Genomic DNA, 21,344 nt, shown 5'->3' with positions numbered 1-21,344 from the left:
TAGGACTTGGGCTCCTGATAGCTATCTGGGTGAACCTGGTCCTGCCAGTCAGAGGGACCGGTTTTGCCAGAGGCGAACAAGCAACTAGTAGGGAGAAAGGCTGTGGGTGGAAGAGCCAGCCTGCAGCTAGCAAGGACAGAGAGTTTCTGGAGACAGAGAGCCAGCAAGTGGGCCCTAGAGCATCCCAGAGAGAGCTGGGCTTTTCCTCAAAGGCCCATCCTGCCCAACCAGGCCCCGCGGTCGGCAGCCCAGGAGCCCAGCCCTGCCTGGTCCGTGGCTCACCTCCTCCAGGCCAGCTGCTGGGGCATCCCTTCTTTCCTCCCATCATGGCCCTGTACCGCGTGCGTGTGACCACCGGTCCCTACCTGATGGCTGGCACACTGGACAACATTTTTGTCACACTGGTGGGCACATGTGGTGAAAGCCCCAAGCAGCGACTGGATCGCATAGGCAGGGACTTCGCCTCTGGATCGGTGAGTAGAGGAGAGAGGGAGGCGGGGACCCTGAGGGCCACCAGGTGCAGGGAATCCTGAAGGAGGGGAGGGTCTTTCTCCCCAGGGCTCATCAAATCCTGCAGAACTCAGGATGCCGGGCCTGACCTCTTGGCCACCCCATTCTGGTCCTTGCCTTTCCTGGGGATCATAAGTCCTACCCAGGCAGGGCCGTGAAGGAGCCCTGGGCAGGGGCTCCAGAGAATTCCACTGGCTTCCTAGCTCCTTCTCCAATAACTGAAGGTGGGCTTTGGGGAAGCTGCTTGCCCTCTCTGAGCCTGGGTTTCCTCTTCTCCAGAGGGGTCTACCTGACTCTGCCAGGCCCCAGCACTGTTGGCAGGTGGCCGACATCAGGTGGGGGCTCCAAGGAGGCTCGGGAGAGCCAGAATGCACCCTGCTTACATAGGGCTCCTGCAGCAGCTTCTGCCAGATGAAGGATGCCTTTTTGTAATTCACGCCAAGGCACTGCATGGGGTACAGCCAGCTTGAGTGTACGTCAGGCGAGGTGGAGGTGTAGAAGGCGTAGGTGTAGGTGCACTTTTCAAGGTACAGGACGATTTAGGCTGTTCCTTGCCTCTCACCAGCTTGCTCTCTTGCCCCCACCCCAGGTGCAGAAGTACAAGGTGCGCTGCTCAGAGGAGCTGGGTGAGCTCTTGCTGTTGCGGCTCCACAAGGAGCGCTATGCTTTCTTCCCCCAAGACTCCTGGTACTGCAGCTGCATCTGCGTCACTGCCCCCGATGGCACCCTTTCCCACTTCCCCTGCTACCGGTGGATGGAGGGCTACTGCACCATAGAGCTTCGACCAGGAACAGGTGTGTCAGAGGCAGGGGCTGGCCCGGGCTTCAGAAGCACCTGCTGGGACCAGGTGCAGCAGGGGCGGTGGGGGGGTGAGGGTGGTTGGCTCTCACAGAGCCCAGGGTGTAGAGAGTAGGGCTGGAGTTAGGGTAACTGCAACTCAGGGATCCCAAGTAGATGCTTTCTGAAAAGTCAAGCCTCAAACACCCTGAAATGCAGGCGCTTTCTGGGCAGTATGTACCCCTCTGGAGACACACCCAGTCCAGGTGTGCACTCTCACATACACTCATACCACTCAGAGTCATATGCACAGAGACACACAGAGATGACAGTATGCTTACCACCATCACCCTGCTCCTTCCCCAGAGTCAATTCCTCTGAGAGGAGTTAACCAGCAAGTGGAGTTACTGAATTTCAACTGGGGAGAAACCCTGAATGTTTAGAGAATTTAGCTGGACAGGCCCTGGCCCACTAGTACTGGCTTTCCTGGTGTGGATGACGTTCTGTGAGGTGCTGTTTAGGTTCTTTCTTGAATTTGGGTGGGGGGCTTTCAAGGATGCTTGACTGAAGCTACTTCAGTCTCTGGACCCCTTCCCCCTCCCCCCCCCCGCAACCCACGCCACCCCCGCCACATCTCCTGAGCTATCTCATCCAGAGACAGGCAAGACTAGGGTGAGTCTGAGTGTGGAGATGAGTCTTAGGGCTGAGAGATGATGTCAGGTGAGGTGCGGTGAGGGAACATTACCCTTGCTGACACTGTGAGTTCTTCACAGACTGCAATCCAAATCCCCGTCACCACAACACACCCACCAGTCACTTCACAAAACATGTTTGTTCACCAGCCCTGTGTCACGTGTGTATTTTGCCAGGCACCATGCTGGATGCTGGGAATGCAAAAACTGAATACCATGTGACTTCTGCCCCCAAGGAGTTTGCAGTCTTGAAAAGGAGACACACATGTAAACAATTAGGGAGTTGTTATAATCTGGGGGTAAATGTGCCCCAAATCCATTCTACTGATGAATGCACAAAGAATGGGGTACAACCACATCTCTGAGGGATTGGGTCCAAGGGTTGGGGGTTCAGAAAAGGCATGCTGGAGGAGGTGTCATTTGAAAAGAGACTTACCAATGAGTAATCTTCATTACCCACAGCAAGAACTATTTGTCAGGACTCCCTTCCCCTCCTTCTGGATCACAGGAAACGGGAACTCCAGGCCCGACAGGAATGCTACCGGTGAGGGTGGCCTAATTTGACTTCTCTCCCATCTTACTCTGACCTGATCCTTAATCAGACTGTTACTAACTCTAACCTCAGTTCCAACTTTGGGGGCCCAACTCTGATCACCACCCTCATTTAAACCTCAATCTAATGCTGACCCTGAGTCCAGGCCCAAAACACCAGTACTGATAATTGTCCCCAGTACCATCAATCGATCCATACTCAACCCTCAGCTGTCCTTGATGTGACCCAGATACCAGACATGACCCTAGGATTGACCAACTTCAGCCCATCCTGAGCCTCACCCCCAAACCAGCCGTGATCTTGATCTCAACACAAATCCAACTCTAAACCAGTTTGGATATTCATGCCATCCTCAAATGCTACCCAGATCTGAAGCCCAGCATCTTCAGGGAAAAAAACAAACATACTTCAATTCCTTGTCACCTGCTCAGAAAGTGGGTGGTTTCTGGGAGTTTTAATTTAAAGTTGTGTCTTTAAAAGCTAAGGCTTCTGTTTACCCTAAGCTTCACTTGCCACTTCAATCTCTTTCCCCTGGAAGCTGGAAAGTCTACGCCCCTGGCTTCCCCCGCATTATAGATGTCAGCAGCTTTGAGGAGATGGAGTCAGATAAGAAATTTGCCTTGACCAAGACAGCACCTTGTGCAGACCCAGGTGACAGGTGAGGGTGGACTGAGAGTTGGGGAAGAAGCTAGAAGGGCATGAAGTGAAGGGTCTGCTGTGAGGACTGGGCTGGGCAGCTTGGGAGTCATAGTCTTGACAAATGCAGATTAATTCAAGTGTCTGGAGCAGAATGGGTGGGAATGGCCCCAGGAGTCTGGCAGAGAGGAAGGGAGAGGGCAGGGGAGGTGCCTGGAGTGAGCAGAGGCCTGGGGACTCTCTGGGAGGAGAGAGGGGAGGAATTAAGGGGAATGGGCTGCAGGTCCCTCTGACTGGTTTCTGCCCTTCTGCTTCCCTGCTCCCCAGCAGTGGGAATCGGTACCTGCCTGGCTTCCCCATGAAAATTGACATCCCTTCCTTGCTGCACATGGAGCCCAATATTCGCTACTCCGCCACCAAGACGACCTCGCTGCTCTTCAACGCCATCCCCGCGTGAGGCCACTGCCCTCTCTGCACTCCTGCTCCCTCTCCCTCTGCCCCTGTCCCTTTGATCAATCACATCTACATCTCTGCCCCTGTCTCCCCTCCATCCCCTCCACCCAAGTCTCTCCTTCACCTCCCCTTGCCCTGCCCTGCCCCATCTCCACTCTCTTTTTAAGCAACTCTTCTCTAGCTCCCCATCATCACCTCTTTGCTCTTAAACTCTCCTTCTCTTTCCAGTCCTCAAACCAGTAGAATTAATCGAGCACTTACCCTGAGCAGAGCACAGTCCCAGTCACTGCTAGTTGGACCAGGCTGGGCAGGACCAGAGAGGGCCAGTCTTTTAAGATTTAAGGAGGTGGTCAGGACACCTCAGGTTCAATTTCCTGGCCAATACACTCTAGCTTTATGACCTTGATTTTCACATAGCCTTTAAACAGTTTTCTCATTTATGACAATAATATTCATACTGACTTCATAGGTGTGGAGAAAGACTTTAGAGAGCTAACATCCAGAGAACGTCCCTGGTGGTCCAGCGGTTAAGACTCCATGCTTCCCCTGCAAGGGGCATGGATTCGATTCCTGGTTGGGAAACTAAGATCTCGAAGGCTGCACAGTGCAGCGAAAGAAAAAAAAGCTAATATCCAGCACAAAAAGTTGTAGTATTAGGATACAGTCTTGGCTGTGATGGACTCATGGGCTCGGGCTCCCCTGGGGAGATGTACGTGCAAGGCAGTTAGTTAATATTGGTGGGGTCACGGGCAGTTCAAGTCTGAGGTTCTGAGTGTGATGTGGCTGGAGGGGGTCTAGTTGACATCCGGTCCTGACAGGAGCAGGGGTCAGGAGGTGGTTGCTGGGAGATAGATGGGATTGAAGCTTTGGGCTGGGAGAGAGGAAAGGAGAAGGGGAATGGGTGGGTCCTGGGAAGACCCAGGTCATTCTGTGGGGCTCAGCCACCTGCTACCTGCTGCATCAGGAGGCCCAGAGGAGGCCACGGCAAGGAGCTGGATCCTCATGTTCTGGGCTTCGGTGCTACAGCCGTTCTTCTGGAGAAGAACTAGTGGGAGGGGATGTAGGGGTGAGGCGGGTATGGAGCTTGAGTGTGTCCACAGGCAGACACAAGGGGGCTCAGGTTTCAGGACAAGGACCCAGTGAAAGGCCCCGACAGGACTAAGGAGCATCTCAGAAGCTAGCATCACCTGAGCTGGTCCCCAGATGAATATGTGGGTTGAGGCAGGGGAGGGCCCAGGAGACCATGTGGACTGCCGGTGTGGGGCTCAGAGAAGGTCTGGTGGGAAGAGTTGGCATCTGGCAGTCTCTGGTCATTTATGGAGCGGGGGAGTCACTGGGTTTTAGTGTGGCATGACTGCAGGGTGCCCTAAAGGACGTGAATGGCAGGCCTTGGAAAAGGAAGGCCTTTTATTTCTCCTCTCTTGCCTCCTCAGCCTCTGTTTTAATGACCATGCTCCTGTTGAGTTTTCCCCATCCCCTAGGTTCTTAGTGGGCAGCCGCTCAGCACAGGTTCGTGGAAGGAGTGAGTGGCTCCTTACTGAGCACGTAGCAATCTGTCCCTGGGCTTGTCAGGTCACTATTGCCCCCTTCCCCCATGCCTTCTCCAGGTGCCCACACTCTTCATGACACATCTGCCTCCTTCCACAGCTTACTTTATTGACCAACTGCCACAAACTTGCCTGTCCTCTGTTCCATTCCCTTCCATTTGACTTGGCCTAGCTAGTGAGTGATACTACAAACTGGGTATGTCAGGGCAACACAGCCCAGTCCTGGCCATAAGGAGCCCACAGTATAATAGGAGTTGATTTGAGTAGTAACATAATGAAGGGTTCACAATATAATGAAGGAAGTAGCAGCTATTTTTTGAAAGATACACACAAGGTGTATGTTTGAGGGGTGATCAGACAATGCTTCATGAAGGACTTTGCATCTACGATGCACACAGAACAGGTAGTCTTGATATGAGGTGGAGATGTAGGAGATGGTTCTCTAGGACAGGAACAGCTTAACAAGCCCTGGACAGCGGAGAAAGCAGACTTCATTTCAAGCATTTTTTTTTCTTCTGATTACCAAGTAATACATGCTCATTGTAAAAAACAAAACAAAACTCAGCACAGACATCCACAAAATGAAAAGTGCACGGCCTGCAGGCCGGCAAGCCCACTTTTACCAGTTCAGTATACAAAGTACATCTCTGGCTATGTTTAATGAGAAGGCTGTGATGGGCCTTGGTAAGTGCAGATGGTGCATGAAAGCTAGAAAAAAGCTAGAAAGGTTGTAGAAATCAGCTGGTGGGGAATTGCCAAAGCAGCCTGAGCAGCTAGGGCTTTGTCATGTGGGCAGAGGGGAGCCAGTGAAGGTCTATGATAAGATGAGAGCTTGGAGAAAGCACAATGAAACACCAGTGAAGATAACTGGTCGGCACTAAATGTGTGCCATCTTTGCGCACACATGTGGAGTCACCCTTACAAAGCCTCAACTGGCCTCTAGACTTGTCTCCCACGTGGACTGTTAGGCACCTTTGCTCTGGCCATTGACCTTGTCAAATTCCTCCAGGGCTCTAGGCTGGGGACACAGTGCCCATGGCAGCCCTCAGCCCCAAGCCCAACTTCCCCTCTGACAGGTCCTTGGGCATGAAGCTTCGAGGGTTGCTGGACCGCAAGGGTTCCTGGAAGAAGCTGGATGACATCCGGAATATCATGCATTGCCACAAGACCCTCACTTCAGGTGTGCAGAGCCAGGCGGAGAGGTCCATTCTCCACTCGACCCTGTACTCAGGCTCCTCTGCCTCATCCTGGGAAAAAGCTGAATTCTGGTTGCAGAGGGGCTGTGGGGTTCCAGTGGGCAGGGCTCCTGACTTCACTGGGGGCACTCTCCCAGACTCCTCTCAGGAACCCATCTTTCCTTCCTCTGGGTGGGGACAAGAATAGGCAAGTGGGGATGGGGGGCGGTCACGGGTCACTTAGGGAGTCCTGATCCTGGTCAGGTGCACTTACCTCTCTTTCCCTACCCCTGTCATCAAGAGGTTTGGGCTTTGGGGCCAGACATATGTTCGAGTCTGCCACACAACTGAGCAAGTCACTCTGCCTCTTAGAGTCCCATGTTAAACTGAAGATATTTTATACCTACTCATAGGACTGGTGGGAGGAAAGACTAAACCACAGTGATGAGCAAAGCGATGGGGTGAGCAGGATCTAGTGAAGTGGTTTCAGCCCAACTGGCCCCCTCTCTTGTCCCCCAGAGTACGTCAGAGAGCACTGGTGTGAAGATCAGTTCTTCGGGTACCAGTACCTGAACGGTGTCAACCCTGTCATGCTCCACTGTCTCTCCAGCTTGCCCAGCAAGCTGCCTATCACCAATGACATGGTGGCTCCCTTGCTGGGACCAGGCACCTGCCTGCAGACAGAGTTAGAGGTGGGTAAGCTGCCAGTAGGGAGAAGGGATGGGTGTGGAGGGTAAGGGTGGGATGGCTGCATCCAACCTGTAGGCCTCATCCCCAGCCCGGCACCTTTTAAGCAGAACAGCTATGGGTAAGGCCCAAATGGGCCTCAGGCTTGAGGCATAAGATGGGGCCTGGCGAACTGGTATGCATGAACGTGACAGCTTGGAAGAAGAGGCCCTGCCCCTGTTCTGAGGCCTCCAAGATCCCAGGTGCTGAGGCCCAAAGAGAGCCGTTTTCGGACAGGCCAAAGGCAGTGCCACTAGACAGAGTAAGGACAATCTTGGAGAAGTAGGAACTCTGGGGGTATGGGAGAAGATGATGACCCACCCAGTCTCTGATCTTGACCCAGTCAAGCCCTCAGGCATCCTCCAGAAGGCTGGAGTTGTGGTTGGCGAATTCTCTTCCTGTGTTGATTTTATTCATACTGAATACACTCAAGTCGTCTGAGTTGAGAGAATAGGAAGGACCAGGGATGGGGAGAGGAGGAGAGGATGCTGGCTTGTCCAAGAGGCTGGGAAGCCAGGTGAGAGGTTGCACAAGGAAGGATTCAGCTGGACCTCATTCCGGACATTCTGGGAAGGGTGAGGTTCCAAACATTGGCCTTTAGTGCAGGCACCAAGCGTCACTGAGGCCCAGGCTGGAGTGGGAGTGGACAGAGAACGGAGAGGGAAGCAGAGCGCGGGTGCGGAGGGCGCTCTAAGGCTCCGTGTAACTTCCCCAGAGGGGCACCATCTTCCTAGCGGACTATTGGATCCTGGCGGAGGTCCCGGTCCACTGCATAAACGGCCGCCCCCAGTACGTGGCCGCCCCGCTCTGCCTGTTGTGGCTCAACCCCCAGGGGGCGCTGGTGCCCTTGGCCATCCAGGTGAGCCTGCAGCTGTCTTTGAGGGGGTGTGGACCAGGCTTCGGGAACGCGGCCTCAGGGGGCACCTATCAGTCTAAAGCCTCACCCCCTAATTATTCCTCGATGTAGCTCTGCCAGACCCCTGGGCCCAACAGCCCCATCTTCCTGCCCACTGACACCTACTGGGACTGGCTGCTGGCGAAGACGTGGGTGCGCAACTCTGAGTTCCTGGTGCACGAGAACAACACGCACTTTTTGTGCACACATTTGCTGTGCGAGGCCTTCGCCATGGCCACGCTGCGTCAGCTGCCGCTCTGCCATCCTATCTACAAGGTCTGGGTGACCCTCGAGTGGGGGGGGGGGCACGGTGGCCTTCTCCCCTGACCTTCGGTTCTTGTGACCTCATCCCACTCGCAGCTTCTGCTTCCCCACACTCGCTACACGTTGCAGGTGAACACCATCGCCCGTGCTACTCTGCTCAACCCTGAGGGCCTTGTGGACAAGGTGAGGCCTCCACCCTGCCCTTCCCCGGGGCTCCGCCCCTGAGGGCACGTTGCCCCGCCCACAAACCCTGTGGGACCGCCAATCCCATTCCCCATTCCTGGCCTACCCCTTCCACAAGCCCCGCCCCTCTCCTACCTGCCCCGCCCACAATCCCTCCTCCCCACCTCCAATCCCCTCCGCCCGCCCCACCTCATCGGGCTCCAACTCCAAAGGCTCCTGGAGGTGGGCACGGCACCCCAGCCTGAGCACACCTGCCTGCTGACCTCTTGTTGGCGCTGCCCTCCCGGCTCGCCCGGGATTCAGTTCATTCTTCTAGTTACCAAACACCTAAGGATTACCTCCTACGCACGCAGTAAGGCCGCAGCCTGTCAGCCCACGTCCTGCTCTTATGGGTGTTTAATTCTTGGTCTTGGATGCTTGATTAACTGAAAAATTCCCTCTGTTGAGTCTCTAGCCCCATCTCTGGGGTGGGGGTTGGGCCGGTCGCGGAGACCAACTGTGTTGTGTCCTCAGGTCACGTCCATTGGGAGGCAGGGCCTCCTCTACCTCATGAGCACCGGTCTGGCCCATTTCACCTACACCAATTTCTGCCTTCCGGACAGCCTGCGGGCCCGCGGTGTCCTGGATATCCCCAACTACCATTACCGAGATGATGGCTTGAAGATCTGGGCGGCCATTGAGAGGTGTGGGCCTGGGGCCTGTGGCCAATCTGGCCCCACCAGGGACTCCTGGCCAAGGGGACAGTGTGGATCTGTGTGCTCATGTAGGCTGGGGCACTTGGTGCTTAGGGGTTTCAGGTGTTTTGAGCCCAGCATGGGGCACCGCAAGGGTTAGAATTGGGGGTTGGGGTTCCTCATGAAATGGCAGGTAGCTGTGGGCTGGGGAGGGCCTGGGCTGTGTGTGAATGTGGCAGAGGATGGGAAGGACACGGAGTCCTGAGAGGTCAGGGCAGGGGCAACAGCTCGATGTGGGCAGGGCCTCCAGGTGGATGGGTCTTCCTTTCTCCCAGGTAGGGAGGGGAGGCCTCATGTCAGGCTCTCCTCAGCACCCATGACTCTGGAGTGGAGGTGAGACTTGAGGGAAGCCTGGGCACTGTGGTTCCAACTGAATATGGGGGTCCCCACTGAACCTCCATGGACTCGCAGTGGACTCTGGGCAGCTAACTCGCACTAGCCTGAGCAGCCTTGGGCCTTGATTTTGGGGCCGGCCTGAACCCAGGGTCACTGCTGGAGCAGGGACATCTTTCTCCTACAGCTTCGTCTCAGAAATCGTGGGCTACTATTATACCAGTGACACATCTGTGCAGCAGGATTCAGAACTGCAGGCCTGGGTCGGAGAGATTTTTGCTCAGGCATTTCTGGGCCGGGAAAGCTCAGGTATCCCCTCCCCATCCCCCCCAGCCACAGACCCAGTGACCCGCTGTCCCCCTTGGCCCTACTAGGCCCCCAGTTCTTATTCACTGAGCAGCCTTTGAAGCACATGCCATCATTAGCCCCACTGAATAGATAAGGGACAGGCATAGAGAAGGCCGCACTGGCCAAAAATGGCAGAGGCAGGACCCAGAGCCAGCTCCCAGCATCTCTGGCGCCCTTGCTTTCAGCCACTACATGGTCCCTGCTCGACCTTTGCCATCCATTCACATTCACTTGCTGAGATCCAGGGATGTGTTGCTTTATGGTAGAAGCCATCTCCAGCCTCAAGCACTAAGGATTCTGGAACTCTCTCTCATACCCTCTTATGCCTATCCTGCCAGGTGGCCCCTCCAGCCACCAACCTCTCTCACCTGTGGCTTCATGGAGTAGCTTGGTGCTGCTGCTGCCTGATTCCTCCTCACTGACACCTGTCACCTGTCCCTGGCTCCCCCCTCTCTTTTGACACTGCCTGAGAGGCCTCTGAGACCCAACCGACACCAGTCCTCTTAGGCCTCCTTTGCTTAACCTAAGTGCAAGCAGATGCCCCCGAATGCCCTCCCCTCCTTAAAGTCTTCCCTTTGCTCCAAGGAGGGTGTGTCTTTCTGACCTCCCCTTTCTTTCAGGGCTTCTGCCGCCTCCTGATCCTGATTCCAGCTCTGATTTGTTCTGGATCTCTGTCTCCTCTCGCTCTACCCCTCCCTAACAGAATGATCCTTTCTCCTGTTTCTCCTCTATAGCTGATTCCAGACTTGGAAATCCCCCCTTCCCCATTCCCTGAGGAAACTTTCCTTGTTGGCTGTCTCCCTGTCACTCTTGAGACCAGCACATGAAAATTACAAGTCATCCTCTGTAGAAGGACTTCTGGCCTCGCTTGGGTTACACATGCCATTGCTATTCTTCACAGCGTACCTCCCTGGTGCCAGTGTGTGCCGGTCTGTATTTCAGGCGCTGGGAAGTGCAGACAAGGCATCTCTATCTGGGTTAGTGGAAGAAAATGAAAGGCTCAAAGTGGCACAAATGTCCACCCTCTAGTTCCCCCAGCCGGAGGGAGGGAGACTCTCACTGTCTGGGATGTCTTCTCTTAGCGGGGGTGGGGGGATGTAACTTTTAGCTGACTCAGCACTTCTGGTGGCCACCAGGAGCAATTCCTGCCTGGGGGAACCTGGGGAGGAGGCATGGTCTCAGGTTGCCAGGAAACAGAATGAACAGCTGTTGTAGTCCTACCGGTAGTGGGCTCCAAAGCATTTTTTTTTTTTTTCCTAGTCCCTTGGGAATCTTATTTCCTTGATCAGGGACTGAAACTGTACCCCCTGCATTGGGAGTGTGGAGTCTTAACCACTGGACCACTAGGGAAGTTCCAGCTTTTTTTTTTTTTCAAACAAAAGTTTGAACATATAGAAAAGTAGAGAGTATGATACTCTACTTTTACCCACCTAGATGCAGTTTACCCACCATCTAGATAACAGTTCCTAACATCTTGCCGTATTTGATTAAGTTGTTGCTGTTTATTTATACATATTTCACATTTTACCTCTAATTAATATGCATCTCAAAAAAACCCCCACAACACTTTCCTACACAATCACAATGCTGGCATCACATTTAACAAAATTGACAATCTCCAACATTACCCTCTTACTTGTCCCATTCTCCCTCAGTTGGTCCTGTTGATTCTGGAGCCAGTCAAGGACCAAATGACATATGTGTTCATTTTGACTCTAAAGTCTCTTTTACTTTAGGACAGCTCCCCTCCGCCCTTTCTAAAATCACATAAACATCTGATAAGGGCTATGGAAAGGCTAAGGACTAGCTGTTCTGCAGAATGTCTTGCCTTCCGAATTTATCTAATTGCTTCCCCACGTCCTCATTCCTCTACACACTGTGTTGTCTGTCAACCGGAAGTAGTATCTAAAGGTTAAATGTCTGGGGCAAGAATGTTCTCCAGTGATGTTGTGTTCTCCACACTGCATCATACTGGGAGGTGTGCGATGTCAGGCCATCTCACTATTAGTGATGCCAAGCATGATTTCTGGGTTAAGGTGGTGACAGCCAGACCTCTTTTGGATCTTTTGAAGGGCGGCCCCTCCCTGTGCTTTGCAAACCTACTGTTAATCAGGGAGCATCCTAATCCTGACTGCTTCTCCTCCAGGGGCATATGTTTTTCTCTTCAGGGTTATCTGTTTCCTATTCAAGACACAGAGTGGGATCAACTGTCTTGTCTTGTCTTCATTCAACTTGTCTCTGATTTAATACATCAGGACATTCTTCAGATTGACAAACATCTCTTCCAACTGGCACAGACTTATACTACACTCATGTTTTCAGGTAAAACACATTCATTCATTAACCTCAGCATGCCTCTGGCTTCCACATTTCAAAGGGAAAAAATAATATGCACTACAGAAGAATTCCCATATATCGTCTGACTTTGCTTTTTTGTTCTACCCACCATGAACGGCACATTTAGAAAATTCCCACATACTACCAGGCAGACAGATACCCAGTTCTCCCTTCAAGCCTCTCCATCTGCTCTGTTGCAGCCTCTTTCCTGTCATCCTGACCCCAAACCTTGGAGCCATCCTGACTCATGTTCCCTGATGTCTTCCTCTCTCCCTAAATCCAATGGCTAGTGCTATTGTCCCCATCATTCCCCACAGCCACCACCCTAGTCTTAGTCCTCTCACTACTCCTGCAATGCGGCAGCTGCCTATCAGCCTATCCCACCCCTCCCAGCCTCTGGCTACTCGCCTGCCAATTCAGCAGGGCCACCGCCCCAGTAATCCTCTGAAATAGTCCCTAGAAACCACCCTGCCTGGCAAAGTGCTGTAGCCTCACATCCAATTAAGTCCCCTCCCTGTCCCCTCACCTTGCTTCTGATTCTGTGCCTGCCCACTCTGGCTTCCTACCCTCTCGTGCATTCACTTCATTCAACCAGTAATATTTATTAAATACTGTTAATATTTATTAAGTATTGTTTCAGGTGCTGGGGTTTGGTAGTGAACATGACAGGCAAAAATCCTGGCCTTCAAGAAGCTTAACATTCTTGTGGGGAGATATGGATAATAAACTAGCAAATATGTCAAGTGGTTAAAAAGAACAAAACAGCATCAGGGGATACAGCAGGTCGAGGTAGGGAGATTAGTTCAGTTAGGAGGTCAGGGAAGGCCTCTTTTAGGAGGTGCTGTCTGCTAGAGACTGAAGGATGGGAGAGAGCTAGTTCTGTGGATAACTGGGGCAAGAGTATAGGGACGGAGGTGGAGTCAGTGCAGAGACTTCAGGTGGGAATGTGCAGGCAGGTTTAAGGAATCAGCAGACCTGTGTAGCTAAGTAGAGTAGGTGAGAAGGAGAAAAGCAGGGAAGGGAATAAAGTCAGAGAAGGAATAAGAGCCAGTTTAAGTAGGGCCATGGTGAGGTGAGTGAGGTGGGAAGCCCTTAATGCATTTTAGGTAGGGGTGTTGTAACTGGATTTACAGTTCTGAAGGATCACTCCATCTGGCTGTTATGTGGAGAGCAAACTGTCAGAGGCAAGGGTGGAAGCAGTCAGATTCATCCAGGGGTGAGACGATGGAGAAGGGGTGGTGTGGAGGCTGGACGTGATAGCATGAGGATGGCTTCTGCAACACTTTGCTGACTTGTGCAGTGTGAAATAAAAGGGGGAGCGAGTGCACAGATTCTGGCTGGAGCAACTGAATGGAGAGTGCTGAAGTGGGCCCACTGGTGGCCACAGGGGACAGGTTTCAGTAATGCACAGGGTAGGGAATCAAGCTTGAGGTCTGGCAGGTGTCAGGTCTGAGACGCCTCATAGACACTCAGGCAGAGGTGCCAGCTAGCAACTGCAGATTTATACCCACTGTCAAGTCCAGCATGCAGGGGCAATATGAACTTGGGAATCATCAGCCAGAGAGAGGTGGTGAAGGCCACAGTCTTGGATGAGACCAATGAGATCACAGAAAAGAAGACCAAGGGCTGAGCCTGAAAATGCCTTTCTCTTCTTTTTTTCCATTTGAAGCTCACCCCATTATTCTACCCAGGGAGGCCCCTTCTCTTCCTCCAGGAAAGCCTCCTCTAACTACCCAGCCCCGTTGCTGAACCTGTCATCTCCTCAAAGGGCCGAGCCCTGGCCTTAAACCTTCCTCTGCTTCCATCACTGTGGGCTTATAAGCAGCACCCTCTCTGACCATCTGTCTCTGCCACTAAACCCAAAAGCAGATGAGATGATCTGCTCCTGGGTGCTCAGGCAAATCTTGGTGAATTGGGTAGAATTCTATCATTACGTACTAAGACAAGCTGCAGACAGAAGTGCAGTTCCCTTGAACCTGGCTCTTCTGTTGTGACCTCTGCTGGCTCGGCGTTTTCTAGTCTTATCCCAGTCCCCCAGTTCAGAGACCACAACATGGTGATGACCATCTGTAACCTGGTGTGATGATCAGTCATTAAGTTGTGTCCAACTGTTTGCGACCCCATGGACTGTGCCCACCAGGCTCCTCTGTCCATAAGATTTTTTCAGGCAAGAATACTGGAGTGGGTGGCCATTTCCTCCTCCACGGGATCTTCCTGACTCAGGGACCAAACCCTCGTCTAATGCATTGGCAGGAGGATTCTTGACCACTGAGCCACCTGGGAAGCCCCATCCTTAATCTCAGCCCAGTCCCAATACTAGTCTAAAGATGGTGGCAGCCACATGTTGAGTCTGCATTGCTCTCTCTCCTCCTGCAGCAAGCCCCAGTCCTGAGCTGCCCTCAGGAATCTGGTCCCTTCCATCCACACCCTCTTCCCTTCCCCTCACTCTTAGGCTTCCCACGCCAGCTGTGCACCCAGGGAGAGCTGGTGAAATTCCTCACTGCAATCATCTTCAACTGCTCTGCCCAACATGCCGCTGTCAACAGTGGGCAGGTGAGGCTGCAGAGGGCGGGCCTGGGGGACACTGGGCCACATAAGATTAGCCGCAGCAGTGGATGTGAGGCCAGAGTTCGGGCTGAGAGCATGGGAGGGTCAAGGCTGTGATGGGTTTATGGATAGGGCTGGGGTTGGAGTGGCGACTGGGTGGAGGGCAGCACTGGGGCTGGATGATGACTGGAGCAGAGCTTGGTCCAAGCTCATAATGGTGACTCAAGTTGGGTTGTGGAGGGAGTAGCACTGAGGGGCTCCTGTTGTGGGCAGGATACGGCCAGGTGGAGCAGCAGGCCAGCCCAAGGCTCATTTCTTGGGTGACCTCTTTACTCTGGGTCCTCCTCCCTCCTGGGTGACTCACACCACCCAGTCCTTGAACACTGGGTAGGGGGGTAACAAGGGGTGACCCAGGCTCCTGCCACCCTCTTCCTCACTTCCCTTTTAACACCCCCCTTATTTCCCAACTGCAAGATCTAGGATGGTAGGGGCAGGAACAGGGATGTTGAGGAGGGAGATGGTCCTTCTTTTCTGGCCAACTGACTCAGTTGGGTTGGGGGTTCTCCACAGCATGACTTTGGGGCCTGGATGCCCAATGCCCCGTCATCCATGAGGCAGCCCCCACCACAGACCAAGGGGACCACTACCCTGGAGAGTTACCTGGACACCCTCCCAGAAGTGAATACCACTTGTAATAATATTCTCCTCTTTTGGTTGGTCAGCCAAGAGCCCAAGGATCAGGTGAGTGGTGGTGGTGGTGGTGAGGTGTCTGGGGCTGGGGGGAATTTGCAGGGCCTGGGTAGTGGAAGTGGTGGTAGCTGTCCAAGGGAGTTTGGGAGCCAACATCTGGCATTTATGCTGAGTTGCCTTGAGTTCTTCAGTTTCTTCAGGAAATGATAGTTGGGCCCCAGAGACACACTGAAGCAAATACCAGTTTAGTGGCTGGGTCACAACTTCCATCTAATTCACCAGTTTAACCAGTCTATAAACCTATCCGTCCATCCGTCCATCCAACCACTTACTCACCCATCAGTCACTCATCCATTCACCTAGACTTTTGCCAGATCCCTCCCATGTGTCAACACAGTGCTGGGCACTGGGAACATAACACTGAGTGAGAACTTTATGCCTGCAAGAATCCTATGGTCTACTTGAGGAGAAACACAGGGAAAGGAAAAGGGCACCACAGTGTCGTAGGAATTATTCATGAATTGCTCCATTCAGTCCATACTTCTTGAGCACCTGCCAAGTGCCAGATACTGGTGGGCAGATATGAACCTTGATGTTGTACGTAAGCTTACAGCCCAGTGACAGAGGTAAGGATGGGGTCTCATGGAACCTGATGAAGTCCAGGCAAACCTGGGAAGACATCTTGGAGGAAGTGACATCTAAGATGAAACCTTTCGGGCAGGGAGGTGTTGGGCAGACAAAAGAGGGGCAGGGTTAGTTTCTAAACAGAGGGAAGGACTCTACCAGGCGAAGCAAAGTGAAGGTGAGAGTCTGTTGGTGCATTTGCAGGAGCATAAACAGCCCAATGTGGCTGCAATTATTTGTTCTAAAGACAAACGGGAACCATTGAAGGGTTTAAGCCTGGGGTGACATGGCTGAATTTGTGTTTTTGCAAGGATGCTTCTGTGGCTATGCAGATGGATGGGAAGGGTTATTTTGGAGGCAGGACCGACAGCAAAGAGGCTATTAGTTAGGCCAGGCCAGGGGAGCAGCCATTGAATCACCAATTACCATTATCTCCATTTACACACTGGGTCATTAGTCATGCCTCTGCCCTCCTGGTCTTGTCCCCAAGCTCTCTGCTGGGGACAGAGATATCCTCATTTCTCACGCTTGACTCCATTTGGCACAAATATTTTATCTCCCTAACAAGATTCAACTTATCATCTCATTGCCTGGGAATGCAAGAACTCATCCCCGGATGCTGCTCCTCTCTGGTCTCACTTTCCAAGGATTTGGAGACATTCATTTCAGTCATTGCAAAGGAAAAAAACTGGGTTTTTTTTTTTTTTTTGGTCTACTCACAGAACACTACATTACTACTCTCAATCTTCTCTCTCAATATTTCCAGCCACCAAATGTGTGGGGGTGATTCCCACACCAAGCAGTTCTTCAACACCAGTTGAGTGTCCTCCGTATTAGTTGCTCAGTCGTGTCTGACTCTTCGTGACCCCACGTACTGTAGCCCGCTAGGCTCCTTTGTCCATGGGGATTCTCCAGGCAAGAATACTGGAGTGGGTTGCCATTCCCTTCTCCAGGGGATCTTCCAACCCAGGTCTCCTGCATTGCAGTGCAGATTCTCCCAGCACCTCCACATGGGTGTCAATGTGAGTCTGAGCCACCAGGGAAGCCCGTGATGAAATCTAACAATTGTCCTCTAATTGAGCTCAGTTCTGACACTGTCCCCCTGGAGAGGTGTCAGATCCCACAGGTGAAGGACTCAGTCCCACAAGACTCCTCCTCCACTCCACCCTCCTCACCCCCTTCAGGTGACAACTGCAAGTCCAGCTTATCATCTGAGTTTCTGACCAACCCCTCCTCAGTTTTGATCATTTGCTGAGAACAGCTCACAGAGCTCAGGAAAATATTTACTTACTAGATGACTGGCTCATGCTAAAACGACACAACTCAGCAATGACCAGATGGAGGCGCCCCAGAGAGCGAGGAGTGTGGGAAAGGGGGTGGAGTTCCAGGCCTCTCTGGGCCCTGTCCCAGCACCTCCTCATGGGTGTCAATCTGGAAGCTCTCCAAACTCATACATGAGAGATTTTTATGGAGGCTTCATTACCTAGGCATGATTGATTAAATTACTGGCCACTGGGGATTAATTCAACCTTCAGTTCCTCCCCCATCTCCAGAGACTAGGGGGTGAGACTGCAAGTTCTAACCTAATCACAAGGTTGATCCCTCTGGCAACCAGCCTCCAACCCCAGGGAATTTCCAGAAGTCACCTGGTTAACAGAAGCTCAGGTGGGGTTGAAAAGGGCTTATTATGAATAACATAAGACACCCTTAACACTCTATCACTATGCAGTTATAAGGGTATTAAGAGCTCTGTGCTAGAAACACAAAACCAAATATATTTTTCTTATTATAAGTCACAAAATCACACTGGAAAGGGAAGAGTACACAAGAGGATGAGGGTGGAGAGTTCCCTTTCTCATAAGCCAGTGGGAAGCCTAACCTGGAAAGCCATAACGATAACAGGAATAATATATAGCACCTATCACTTCCTGAGGATCTATCATGTGTCAGTTATTAAATCAGGTATCTTATATGCACTATTTCAAAATACAAATATAAATAAGTGGCTATATTTAAAATGCTTAATACAGTGACTGGCGTATAAGTGTTCAATAAATGGTAGCTCCATCCATTTTACAGGGCAGAAAACTGAGGTTCAGAGACACCAAGCAGTTTGCCCAAGGTCACAGTTAGTAATTAGGCATTGAACCCAGTCATTCATATTTCTGTGCTCTGCCTTATCAATAATGACACTATAGTTTCAGAAATTAGATGTTGATCTGGTAAATAAGACATAAAACTGATTCTTCGAAAACACCAATAAACTAAAGAAACCAGAGATGATTCAATCAAGAAAAAATTAACATAAATGTACAACATAGGAATGGAAAAGGTATGAGAAGAATGGACAAATTAGAAGAAAATACTACTTATAGTTTTATGCAAACAAATTTGGAAACCTAGATGAAATAAGTAATTTTTTTAGGAAAACTTAAAAAACCCCAAGCAAACCAAAAAAAGCAAAATACCAGAAGAGGTGAAAACCATACATAAATGAAAAGGGTTATAAAAGATCTGATCCCTCTCCTTGTAAAGGGAGATTCTATTAAACTTTCAAGGAACAAATAATTCCTAAATCATCCATACTGCTTGAAAGTATAGAAAAAAGTAGAAGCTTCCTAAATCATTTTACTGGTAACCCTGATACCAGCCCCTGGCAAGAGCAGTGCTCTTAAGAAAAGAGAAGTGAGTCTCAGGTAGATGGTTCTAGTCCCAGATCCACATTTCCCACCTATGTGACCTTGGATATGTAATCGGGCCTCTCTAGCCTCAGTTTCTTTATCTGTAAAGTGGGAATGATGAAGTACCTGTCTTATCGGATTGTTGTCCTGTTGTGATGGTCCATGTAAAGCTCTTGCAACATGTCCACTGTAATTAAGAAAGTATAATTATAAACTCATTCCACTTAGCTACAACAATCTTAAAAATATATCATTAGCCAATGAAAGCCAATAGTATATAGTAAAACAATAATTCATCATGATGAAGTATATAGTTTAACTTAGGAATGAAAGGTTGGTTCAGCTTGATGAAATCTAACAATATCCATCATTACATCAGTAAAGAAACACACCATGTAATCATCTCAATCAATACATGCTGAAAAAGTGTTTGATAAATGAGAATGGCCATTACTAATAAAAACTCAGTATAAGATGAAACTCCCTTATGGAGTTTTGATATTTCAGAAAACACTGGCCTTATGGTTGAAACAATAGAGGTCATTAAAGTCAGGGAGGAGAAAACAAGGCTGTGATTTAACAGTTTCAGGAGGCTCTGTTGGTGCAATAAAACAAGGCAAAGAATTTTTTAAACATCAGGATTGTTGGCAACAGTTTTATTATGTGAGCAGCATGTGCTGGTTAAGAGGCTGGCTTCAGGAACCCTGATGGTGAACTGGTGGTGTACTGCGGTCAAGCCCAGAGGGGCAGTCCTGTTCTGCCACAGGGTGGGACTGACTTCAGTTCATTGCGCTTTCTGAACAGAGGTTGGCTAGGCTGGAAAGCATGACACTGATTATGCTGGCAACGGTGGTTGACTGGGAGACGCCTCAGAACTGGTTGTCTTCAGGGGTTGCCTTTTGTATATTCTTGGGCATATCTGGGGGGACGTTTATGTTGATTTCAGTAGTGTTACGGACGTGGTTATGTTTCATTCATAGAGCAGCGCCCAGGCACAGGAAGGGCCCTTTTTAGGGATCGGTGGGCTGCTCTGCGCAGGTGGCTGGAATGGTGGTTCCGGAGTTTCAAGGGTTTGCGTTTACAGTGGCCGTGGCTGGGTGACGCCTGCCTTTAGAAGCCACCTTGACTGCATTTGTTGGCAACTGTGGCCCTGAACATCATCCTGACCCTACTCCTGATTTTCTCCCAGAGGCCCCTGGGCACCTACCCGGACGAGCACTTTACAGAGGAGGCCCCGCGCCGGAGCATCGCTGTCTTCCAGAACCGCCTGGCTCAGATCTCGCGAGACATCCAGGAGCGGAACCGGGGCCTGGCGCTGCCCTACGCCTACCTAGACCCTCCCCTCATTGAGAACAGCGTTTCCATTTAGCCCCCTCCTCTTACCTCTAGCGCTAGTGTGAGAAGGGCCAGCTTCTCAGGATCCTCCAGGCCCTTCTGTCCTCTTTGTTCTTGATCAGCCTGCACTTTCTCGACACGTTTTGTACCCACGATGGCTCTAGCATCACATGAACTGGGCCCTGAGCTGGGAGGGACCAGTCCGGCAGTGTCCGCGATGAGAATCTGCTGACTGAAGTCAAACGCACAACAGGCCCTTCGAAAAGAAGGGTCTCCATCACCCCTTGTCCTCCTTTGGACAGCCTCCTGTGAAAGCCTAGCCTATTCCCCATCTTCTATGAAAAATCTACCTCCTCCCATCAGGCTCAGCTTGGGATTCTGAGCCCGTCTTCCCAGTCCTCTCTCATTCCAAAATTCTTTTTCCTACTTCACCTCTCTTTCCACCTTCCTCCCATCCTAGGACCAACCCAATCCAACTTCCTCCTTTGGAAGAACCTGGAAACTGGACAAGGAAGGATGTGTGCTCTGGATCTGCCACGTGGTCCACTTTGACCCCCGCATCTTTACCGGGAGGATTAGAGTTAGAGCCCAGCTTACCTGTACCTCTAACTGTAGTTCTCAGCGCCAAGCTTCCTGGCTTGAGTGTGTGTGTGTGTGTGTGTGTGTGTGTAGAGTCTCTCCCCAACTCTTTCCTATCCCAACTATCCTCCACCACCCACTTTCTGTCCTTAAGCCCAGAAACTTCAATAAAAATTAGTATGCATGCTAAGTCGCTTCAGTTGTGTCCGACTCTTTTGGACCCTATGAACTGTAGCCGGCCAGGCTCCTCTGTCCATGGGGATTCTCTAACAATACTAGAGAATACTAGTGTGTTGCCATGCCCTCCTCCAGGAGATCCTCCCCACCCAGGAATTGAACCCATGTTTCTTACACTTCCTGCATTGGCAGGCTGGTTCTTTACCCCTAGCAACTCCTGGGAAGCCCCAAAATCAGTATACTTGGCTCCCATTTCATTTTTCTTTTTGTACCTGTGTGTATGTAGATAAGTGGAGTATTCAGAGATGAGAGAAAGAAGGAGCCACAGTGAGTCCCTAGAATAGCTGCTCTGGAGACAGGAAGCCTCCCAGCTGAACCCATTACCTAGCCAGGCCCTACATTCCTTCACCTCCCAGACAGAGTGTGTCATCCATCAGGAGGTGAGAGTATCCAGACTCAAGCTGCTGCTGCTTCAGTCGTGTCTGACTCTGTGCGACCCCATAGACAGAAGCCCACCAGGCTCCCCCATCCCTGGGATTCTCCAGGCA

General features: G+C 51.3%; 1 protein-coding gene across 1 annotated transcript; it reads left to right on the top strand.

Annotated features, from left to right (window-relative positions):
• Positions 1–308: 308 nt before the first annotated feature.
• On the top strand, positions 309–20,813 carry ALOXE3 (arachidonate epidermal lipoxygenase 3). Its single transcript, XM_069542405.1, has 15 exons — positions 309–473; positions 1,100–1,304; positions 2,442–2,523; positions 3,071–3,190; positions 3,496–3,621; positions 6,245–6,348; positions 6,863–7,035; positions 7,785–7,928; positions 8,037–8,240; positions 8,325–8,411; positions 8,925–9,094; positions 9,666–9,787; positions 14,616–14,716; positions 15,281–15,451; positions 19,895–20,813. Exons 1-15 carry the CDS (start codon positions 327–329, stop codon positions 20,072–20,074), a joined length of 2,136 nt encoding a protein of 711 aa, XP_069398506.1. The 5' UTR covers positions 309–326; the 3' UTR covers positions 20,075–20,813.
• The last annotated feature ends 531 nt before the right edge of the window (positions 20,814–21,344 follow it).

This window comes from Ovis canadensis, chromosome 11, assembly GCF_042477335.2.
Source record: "Ovis canadensis isolate MfBH-ARS-UI-01 breed Bighorn chromosome 11, ARS-UI_OviCan_v2, whole genome shotgun sequence".
NCBI lineage: Eukaryota > Metazoa > Chordata > Mammalia > Artiodactyla > Bovidae > Ovis > Ovis canadensis.
Note: the sequence above shows the minus strand (reverse complement) of the source record. Positions and strands in the feature narration are given on the sequence as shown.